The following is a 10073-nucleotide window of genomic DNA, read 5'->3' as shown; positions in this document are numbered from 1 at the left end:
CTGAATACCCTGAGGATAACTGGTCTGGCTGATGAGCCTGTTGCTTCTCTTATCAGAGCAGGTTTGGTAGCTCTTCTAGAAAGATCTCTGTCAGTGTGTTTTTTCAGCACTGGCCATTCTTGTAAATTGTTAGCAGCTTTCTAGAGTATTAACCCAGCCCTAACTATTAATGATTTTCTCATAGGTACGAGTATGAAACTGGAAGGGAATCTGCACTGGAGATGATTGCCTACCTCCTTGACATGTTCCCACAGGTAACAAGCACCACTGGGTATTCCAAGCATCAAGTAGTTACTGCAGCTTGCAGTAACAGTGTTTTTGAAGCAGTTTGTTTTGTGAGCACTTGATAGTTCTTGTTATCTCTTATCACGAGCAGAACATTCGCTTTTTCCAAAGAACCTGGCTTTGCTTCAAAAGAGAAATTACATTCTGGAAGTCTGCAGTACTTCTTTATCTAATGTGCTCAGTCTGCAAGTAAAATAAAGCTCTGTCAGCTGGAGTTTGGATAAACTTGATGGTGATTTATGCCAGGAAGAAACACAACTAGTTTAGGAAATGGGATAGGAATAGAAAGTAAAGTCTCGAGTTTTCTCTTTGTGGGTTTTTTTCCAACACTCATGAGGGATGTTGTTGACTGAATTAGCATGTGATGCACCATATCTGTTTTGTTGGCCAGACTGAAGAGGGAGGGCTTCTCAGTGGGGTAGACCAAAATGAAAGCTAAAAAATACCTGTGCATCTATGCAGGATAACATAAGCAAAATGCTAAGCTGCCTTAAAGCACTGCACCTCGAGCTTGACTGAGCATTCAGGAGACTGAGAGAAGTGCATGCAATCAAGCAGGACTTTGGGAGGAAGGAAGAGAAGTTCTGCACAGTTAAGCTGTGCTTCACCACTGCCTGATTAGATTTAGTATCTCAACTTGGTTCCCGGCAACTGTGCAGAGTAATGAAGAGCTGCTATTTCTGAGAGAAAGACCTTTTGGCAGATTGCTGCAGTGCTGAGGGACTTAAGCCTGTTTCAGTGAGAGCTGGGCATTTAAAAGCCCTTTAAGATCTCACACTCGTGTTGCTGTCCCTGAGACATGTTAGCGAGTCAGCGTCAGAGAAGGGCTGGGGCTGCGACACACTCCCTGTGCGCTCCAGCTGGATCATCCTGTCCTTTTAGTTCACCTGCCGTGATGTGGACCACGCTCAGGGCTGGCATTGTTCCTATATGCTGTGCAACAGATAACCCCTCTTTTCCCCTTTAACTGCCAGAAGCTCCTTGGGGATACGTGGTTGACTAATGATTGTTTCTTTCTAGGATCTCCTCCACAAATACTGCGGGCTCTTTTTTCTCTCTCTTTGTATGATGATGATAAATGATGACTCTGCCAAATGCAAAAAGATGGCGGCTTTGACGTGTAAATCTCTGCTCAGTAAGATAAACAGTGAAAAACAAAATCTGATGTTTTCGCTGGTCATGGAGTGGTTTCACAGCAAGAAGGTATTCTTTAGTCTTTTTACTGACTAAGTCTGGACTCTATTTCAGAGTTGAGTAAGATTAAAGCAAATGAGAGATTGCTAATAACAGGTCTAGTGGATTAGTGGGTTCAGCTATGTCTGACTTAGTTTTAGGAAAGGATTATGGGCAAGATTCAGCTTAATATAAAAGCCCTTGAAAGCTGTGTTGAGCACCATAGCTTTTGCTAGTAAGAAGAGGAAGAAATTATATAGCTTTGTATAGCTGCACAAAGGGAACTGCTGCTGCTGCTGTAGGTCAGCCTACAGGCTTCCCAGCTGCATTGCACTGCCTTCTAACAGTTCATCTTTTGGGTCAGATATTTCACAAAGTCTCTGCTCAGGTTAAAGGTTAAACATTCCTTAAAGCTCTTCTTATGCCAGTAATTGGCTTTTCATGCTGTCTTAGGTCAGACTTGCTTCAGTCTGTTGCCAGCAGCTGGAGGGTGGCAAACCCAGTCTTACAGACCTCCCATTTTGATCTGGGTGCTTGGCTGTTTAGTTATTCTCAAGCAGGACTCAGATCAGCCCCTCTGTACTAGTGGAGTAAGTGTTCTTCAACACTTCATCCTTTTCATCTAATATGTTCAGTTCTGGTTTATAGCTGTGAACTGTCCATTGTGTTGTGAAGAATCAAAGAGGGCAAAGTAGGCCCCAAAGTTCTGCAGCTGGGAACCGGGCTGGGAAAGGCCTTTTGGCATTCTATTTTAGGCTGTGTTTCCAGGGGTAACTCATGCTGCCAGGTGCTTTTGTCCCTAACTGGCAGCTTCTCCTTTTTCTATAGTACTCTGAAAACCAACTTCTCTTAAAATGCTGTTGCTACAGGCAAAAGTAGGAGTTGCTACCTGCTCCTTCGAATGGGAGCTGCAGTGCATCGCTTGTGACTGTCTGCTTTGTTCTGTGTTATCTACAGCTTTTAAAAGAGCAGAATAACAAGGGGTGTTATTCTTTCTGTTGGCAGAGCTCACACAGGAGGTTGGCTGCCCAGGCATGCGGTTTATTTGTTGAAGTGGAGGGAGTAATGTTTGAACGACGGCTTGAAGCTGTCCTCACCTTGATTGAAAAAGAAATCAACCCAATTAAATTTGAAGATGTAAGTAATTTTTCCCATGTGTGAGGCTTGAGGAAAGGGAAGAAAATGGGAAAAGGGAAGAAGTGTAGGAGAGGTGTATCTGTTGGACTTACTGTTTGGGACTCAAGAAAGACACAGAACACAGACGTTTGTTCTGAAGGGGACCTCACTGACCGAAGAACCATATTTTTACCTGTAAGCCCAAATTTCACATCACATGTCACAGCACAAGGGGCAAAGGAACTTTGCAAAGCCACCTGGCCTGAGCTTGCAGCCATACTGCATAACCAGCAGATATATTGCTTCTTTTCCCAGCATCTTATCGCAGTGAGTGGAAGTGGTTCTTGAGACAGCCCTCGAGTCTCAGGTGTTTGGTTTTTCCCTGTATGACTTGGTGGGCTGACAGCATGCAGCAGTATATATGCTGAGGTAGCTTTCCCTGCTTCTGACCTTTCCTGTGTTGGCAGGAGAGGAGGAACTTCTGGTTTTTTGTTTAAAGTGGAGTTACAAAAAACAGAAAAAAAAAAAATCAGAAAGAATGGCACCATGCACAGGTAGCACCGGGATGGGCTGGAATTGGACTAGTTGGAAAACAGCCTGATGATCACACTGACAACAGCCGTTTAACTGGGAAATGTGTCTGCCAGCTGCAGAGATCTGTGTAAGCGTGGAAGGTCAGGAGTGTGTCACTTGTGACTGTCTGCTTTATTCAGTGTTATCTACAGCTTTAACTTTCAAATGAGTTAAATTCCTGTGCTTGAGACCATGGTTTTGTTTTATGGAAAATCTTTTTAGTGCACGGGATTAACTCGGAATAACAAGGCTGCCTCAGATTCTGCTTGGCGTGTGATGATCCCAAAGGGGTCACAGTCACTGTGCCTGGGGAGTGGCCACGTATGTTACTAATGTGCAAGGGCAACATGCTGAATAAGAGAGAAGAGTCTCTCTGTAAATTGGCAAGAGGTGCAAATAAAATACCTGCAGTGAGGAGAAATTCAGTGTAATCAACCCCTGTGCTGCGACATGTTGGTGAAACACTGGCTCGTTCTATCAAGCCAGGTTGTGATTGCAGGCAGGGTGAGGACCTGAAGGCAGTTTAGTAAAACTCAATGCACACAGCATTGTCATAACAACATGGGGCTTCCCTGGTGGTATAGGCAAATCTGAGCTCAGCTTGGCTCTAATGAGAATCAGATGTGCACAGAGACATGTATAGACATAAATTACATACAACGTGTGCAATTGCTTGCATTTAGAAACCCAAGAGTTTGTTACAATACCATCTGTATAAAAAACAAGAAGAATGGTTGTAATAATCTCCTGCAGAGGTTCAGTCTCCAGGGGAGATGCTTTAGTGGAGCTGCTTCTCTTCTGTTTAATTTGGGAATTGGGTACAAGTCAGTCTTCTGTTTCTTTGCAGGGTTGATCTGAAATTTATCTAGTAGGGTAAATAAGGACTGTCTTCAGATTCTCATAAGCATTTTTCTTGACTTGCTGATTTTATTAGATAACAGAAGAGGAAGAGGAGAAGGCTGCAGATAGGCTGCTATTCAGCTTTCTTGTGCTGGTAACAAAACTGATCACGGAGTGCAACTTGATTCAGTTAACCAGGAACAGTGATGTTATGAGCAATATCTGGGGTAAGTATCAAGAATTATGGCTGTATTACAAGGAAGATTCTTTGTGTGCCATGTGGTTTTTCACACCCTAATATAAACTGAACTTTATCCTCCGAGGTTTGCATGCTGCAGAGTGCTAAAACATGTCAGTTTCTGGGTGGTAGAGATGATGGTAATGGAAAAGGTTACATGGTTGATGAAAACAATAGGCCCTCTGTCTCAGTTGCTGGGGAGTATTTTCTATTATTCCAAGAGCAAATAGTTGCAAACTATTGCGTGTTTGACTGTAATTATGAAAATGTTTGTTTCTCCTGGGAAGATGAAATTTTCTTGATGAGGTCATACACACCAGCCAGCAAACAATGACACAGGGTAATAGCGCTGCAAATACTGTCTGTCTGCTGGGATGTCAAGGCCTGGAGGTTGTTTGATTCAAGCAGTTTCCCTATGAGTGAGATCGTACAGTGTCAGGCTGGCTTCCTGGCTTTTTGTTGCCTTGTTTTTAATTGCTTCATTTGCTGCTATCAGAGGCCTGGATCTGGCTGGTTAGTGTCTTTGATGAGTTCAGCCTGCTGGGTGCTTTTAGTGAGGTACAAGATAACCCTTGTAAATCCTGGATTGCTTGGTGATTCACAGCTTGGATAGACGTGAGACAAGAGGGCAACTCAATCTCTTCTCTGAAGCAGCCTCAGCTTCCATCCAGGGCTTCAGTCTGACCATCTGCAGCAGGTCCAGCTCAGCTGAGTCTCACAATAGCCAGTCCCCAGACATCACTGGCAGATGAGCTGTGGCACTAAGTCCCTGAGGGGGCCGTAGTTGCTGCAGAAATGTGACTTGTCAGCCAGGATCAGAGCAAGTGTCTCTTTGTGCCATGCCACCAACCTTTCCTGCTCAGTTACCATTGCTTTCCAGCAATGACCTCATCTTTGGATATTCAGAAGTGCTGTGCTTTGCATTCAAGAGTGCCTGGTCACCATGGGAACATGGCTTTTTGTCCCTCTCTGCCTTGGCTGGGTAGAGATGCTAGGAAGTCTTTGATTATGTTCCGAGCAGATGAGCATGAGTCATTTCCTTCACCTTTTTATTGTAGCATGTGCTGTACTAACTCTTGGAGGGACCTGGTTCTTTTTTTGCTCTCACTGGACTGGCTCCTGTGCTGAAAAAGCTTTTCTTTCCCCCAGATCATGTCCAGTCTCACCTATGGTATCCTCACAGTTGGGTCTGGCTGACAGCTACTGAGATCTTTGGCTTGTTGTTTGCATCTTACAAGCCAGAAGATCTTGTCAACAAGTGGAAGGATAGAAAAGCAGGGAAGAAGAAAAAGGCGTCAGCAGTACTGTCTGCATCCACAGTCTTCTTGACTGCTGAACTGGACAAAAAGGTAATGATGTCTGTACTGCTCCTTCCCCCTGCCCATGCCCATTCCCTGGCTGGGACATAAAAACAGTGTTATACTTTGGCATGCACATTTCTCTGCTGCCTAATCGACATCACTTAAAGCATTTGAGGAAGTGTCTCTGCTGCTGGGAGGGAGCTTCTCTGGGGTCATATTCTCAGCAGCACAGATTCCCCTCTAGACTGCAAGATGCAGCCAGACTTGCTGAGCTGATCCCTTGGCTTCCCCTGGGAACTGCCTTCAGTGGCTGCAAAACACTGCTTTGGGTTTCTGCTACTGATTACCTCTTAGGGAATAATTCCCTTCTCCTATTTCTTCTCCACAGATGAAGGAACTTGCGTTTGCATTCTGCCATCAGCTGCAGTCCAAGTTCCTGGACCTGTCTCTGGGAGAGCAGGTAAGAGCAGGAGCAGGTCTGGGGCTGTAGGTGGGCACAGAGCAGGCCCTGGCCCATCCAGGAGTGTTACATCCTAGTCAGGACAGCAGTGCTGCTGGCTGGTGGTGGCTCAGGGTAAATACACAGTGCAGGGCCAGCTGCTCCCTGCTGAGGGCACCTGAGCTGGTGAGTGTCTCACAAGTCCCCCTTGTGGTGTCAGCCTGCTGGAAGGGCTGAGGCGTGGCAGGGACAGGAAGGGGAGGCACCGTGCAGGGCAGGACTAGGGTCCCCTCTGTCCAGCCATCCATCAGGGAGAGTCTGTCTCTGCAGTCCAGACTGGAGCAGGTTGGGCAGCCACGTCCTGGAGCAGGAATCCAGATCTCTGGTGCTGCTTCCCTGCAGCTGCACTGGAGCCCTGGCTGTTTGCTGGGAGCATTTAGTCCAGCTTTATGCTGTTGCTTGAAGGTCTGATTCCACTGTGAACTTAGTCAGAGATTTCCTGGTGGAGAACCAGAGGCTGCTAGGGGCTGGGAAGCAAAAAGATCAGCCCTGCCTCGGGGTGCTGCAGCCTGAAAGGCATGGTAGCTCATGGGGAAAGACTCTTCCCAAACTGCAGGAGGAGATTGAGGTGAGCTTTCCTGTTAGGAGCAACATGCAGGGCTTGAAGCCATTACAGCCTCCTGGGATGTCTAGTTCTTCTTTCAGATCTGGTCTTGGCTCTTACATACCCTGGGCACTGCTGGTGCTGACACTGGGGGAACCCACACGGACTGACTACTCTGTTTTTACACTTCAGGTTATAAAGAATTTGCTTTTTGTGGCCAAAGTTGTTTACTTGATAGCCCCTGCATTAGAAGAAGGCAAAGAGGCTGAAGGAGAACTCAGCTGTGAAGTGGAAGAGCAGGAGGCCTCAGAAGAAGAAGAAGAAGGTAAAGACATTTCTGCTCCAGGAGAGGGAGAAAGGGAGGACACAGAAGAGAAAGGCCAGCCAGCCACATTGCTGTGGTTAATGAAGAAGCTTTCTCTCATGGCAAAGCGCGAAGCAGCATATTCCCCTAAGGTCCCTTTAAAGGTAAGAGGGTTAGACCAACTGCTTTTGATGTGGTAGGCACTTGCACAGGAGAGTGCTGCTCTGGCTCTTTGCTTCCAGGGAACTAGCAGTAGAGGGTGGTGGGAGCTGGTGCTGAAGCGAGGACTAGGAGGTGCCAAAGAAACAAGCATTTTGGTTTGGGATTCTCGGGAAAGGCTTGTGCCAGTCAGATTTTCTTTGCTGATTCAGCTTCCAGCCTTCCTGTGGGGTGGTGGAAAGGTGGTAAACCCAAAGGCATGAAGCTGAAGGGGACAAAGCACTGCCTTTGAAAGCCCAAGAGTGATAGGTTTGTGCAGGCAGGGGAATGGCCGTGTGGAGTTACTTGCTAGGAGGAGGAGGGTGTGGGAGAGTGTCAGGAAAAGCGCTCTGGTTCCCCATGGTGCGGAGTTAGAGAGGTTGAGTTTTCATGTCTTCAGCTGCCTCAGTACAGGGCAGTGAAAACAAGCCTGTTGTTCAGTGTTAACAACTGCCAACCTGGTGAAGTCACAGCTCATACATTTACAGATCCCATGGGGTTGTGTCTCATCTAAAGGCCTTACTTGGCTGCCAAAAGACCTTGTCACAGCAGTGAGTTTCTGACTCAGGTGTCTGAAACGACGCCTTGTGCATTGAACAGTGATGCACAGCGCTCCTGTAGCAGTTCAGTTTGGCAGTTTCCTTCCAACCTCCTTTATTTCATGTCTCACTCATTTTCAGAGAAGCTGCATCTTTAAGTTCCTGGGAGCAATCTCAGTGGATCTGGGGAAAGACAGGATCAAGCCATACCTTCCAACAATTCTCACCCCTCTGTATAGGGAGCTGAACAGCACCTATGCAGAGCAAGGTAAGTGATTTCCCTCACAAAGACTAGCAAAGAGGAAAGCAGGTCAGAGCTGTGCCTCAGCACTAACACCTCCTGTCGTTCCTTTTGTCTGTTGAGGCACAGATGCTGTAATCAGTGAATTTCCCCTACTTGCAGTCTATCCAAAATATCATGAAGAGGAGAGTGTATGACAGGACGTTGACAGAGACTGGAATAAAGTTAGGCAGGCTCCTGCATGCAAGTGGGTAAAGCTTGAGCATGCGATGTAGTGGAAAAAGTGGACTCATGGTGGCAAGACCAAGTCCTTGCTGAGGAGAGGAACAGAGTGTGGGCGTTCAGGAAGCCAGAACAAGGCTGTTGCAAGTGTCATTGTTTTTGAATTGCCACGTTGGATCTCTGAAGCTTAGGGGCATGATGATCCATGCCCTATGGTTAAAAATGTGTTTCAGTTTTAATGTAAATCAGGGCGTGTTTCGTGGCAGCTTGTGTAACTGTAGAGCAAGGGACTGTACACGTCTGAATCACCAGTTTGGTGGTTGCTTGATGTTTTCCCCAAGCTTCCCCTTTTGAAATAGAGAAAATGACCTTTAGTGCGTGCCACGTGTGCACAGTTACTTAAAGCAAGTAACCTGTGCAGGTGGGGGAAGAGAGCTGTTTGCCATGGGAATGCAGCACATGGTGTCTGCAGGAACTGTGCACAGAACTTCTCCCTTCCTCCTGAGCGAGTCCAGATCACTCTGTCCTGTTAGACACTACCTGAGCAACACCACTTGTTTCTCCCTGGAGATCCATGTTGTTTAAAAAAAAATCTTAATTCATGCCTGGTGGGGGAAAAGACAAACCAGCTTCCCATTTAACACGAGACTCTTGGCTTAAGAGCGAGACAGTGGTGTTTAGATAGTTCATGAAAATTTTTTAAGTCAAGCAAAATCCAGTGTCAGGAAAAGAACAGACAACAACAACCGAAGAGTTAGATTATCTGTGGTTTGTATATGCCCTGAAAATTCAGTGTGCAGCACTGGGTCCCCACATCTTAGAAAGGATATGAAAGAACTGAAAAACCTGGGGGAGGGCAGTAACAGTATAACAGCGGGCTAGGGCACTAACAGTGGGCTGGGTAAGGACCAGCTGCCTTGGCTACCTTTTTATTTTTTAGCTAAGCAAGTAGGAGAATTGGAGAAGTTCTGGTAGAGATTTGACAGTATCGTGAGTCGATAAAGATCAGCTTTTTGCAGGGGCCTTCAAATGAGTTTTCAGAATAACTGCAGAGATGGATTTTTCACATGACAGGGGCTGAAGATTCAGGGAACTTGTCGCTGAAGGACCTTGTGGAGGCAAGCAGCTTACACAAGCTTCTCTGGAGGCTGCACTCAGAAGAGGGATCTATTGGAAGACTGAGGGAAGCATTTGCTCTGCTCTCAGTTTTCCTTTAGCATCTCTTTGTAGCCTTTTTTTATCCCCAATATCTTTTTTTTTCAGTGATTGTAGTTAATGTATTGTAACTTACTAGTGATCCTAACCATTAAGCCAGCCCTTACTAGACAAAGAGATGGCGACTGACAAGGCTGGAATCGCCTCTATTTCCAACAAAGCCTATTCCAAAAGAGCCCTGGTGGCTATATACAGCAAACCACTTCTAATAATCTCTGGGATGCCATTATCCTTCTGAAAAAAACTGTTGCTCCTCAGAAGCATTATTTTTTTCTTTGCCTGTGGGAATTGCCACTTGTGTTCCCTCCAGCAGATTTCACAAGTGCCTTTGCTCTGATCTCTACAGTATATTGGGCAAGATCAATCAGTGCAGTCATCCTTTAGTAAAGAGGAACCGTTACTGGGCTCTTGGCTTTCATTCCACGTGCTGAAAAGATTAAACAAGTTATTTTTGTTTTACTAGATCCAACACTGAAGAACCTTTCCCAAGAAATCATCGAACTGCTCAAGAAGTTAGTTGGACTGGAGGCTTTTTCACTTGCCTTTTCTTCTGTGCAGAAACAGGCCAATCAGAAAAGAGCAATGAGGAAAAGGCAGAGGGCTCTGCAGGTAAGATTCTGCTTTCTCTTCTGGGAAAAAGAAATAGGGTTTCTCTAAAGGCTTGAGAGCTGACTGGGAAGGGGAGTTTGAGGAAGAACTTCATCCTGAATTGGGACAGTTTCCTTTCTGAACCTTCAAAAGAAACTGTTTAAGATCAGCCTCCTGGGCAGGTTCTGGCTGACAGT

General features: G+C 46.0%; 1 protein-coding gene across 1 annotated transcript in view; it reads left to right on the top strand.

Moving 5' to 3' along the window:
• Positions 1–184: 184 nt before the first annotated feature.
• LOC104522030 (UTP20 small subunit processome component) overlaps positions 185–10073 on the top strand; it is a gene marked incomplete at its 5' end in the record, with an annotated part of 10487 nt that continues 598 nt past the window's right edge. Inside the window, 9 exons of the mRNA XM_010164201.1 lie at positions 185–254; positions 1306–1488; positions 2464–2595; positions 4082–4214; positions 5375–5574; positions 5915–5986; positions 6762–7037; positions 7752–7878; positions 9752–9897. Of these exons, the coding sequence (XP_010162503.1) occupies positions 185–254; positions 1306–1488; positions 2464–2595; positions 4082–4214; positions 5375–5574; positions 5915–5986; positions 6762–7037; positions 7752–7878; positions 9752–9897 (1339 nt within the window). The remainder of the gene's footprint in view (positions 255–1305; positions 1489–2463; positions 2596–4081; positions 4215–5374; positions 5575–5914; positions 5987–6761; positions 7038–7751; positions 7879–9751; positions 9898–10073) is intronic.

This window comes from Antrostomus carolinensis, unplaced genomic scaffold (assembly GCF_000700745.2).
Source record: "Antrostomus carolinensis isolate BGI_N321 unplaced genomic scaffold, ASM70074v2 scaffold33193, whole genome shotgun sequence".
NCBI lineage: Eukaryota > Metazoa > Chordata > Aves > Caprimulgiformes > Caprimulgidae > Antrostomus > Antrostomus carolinensis.
The sequence above is the reverse complement of the archived record's forward strand: the minus strand, read 5'-3'. Positions and strand labels throughout refer to the sequence as shown.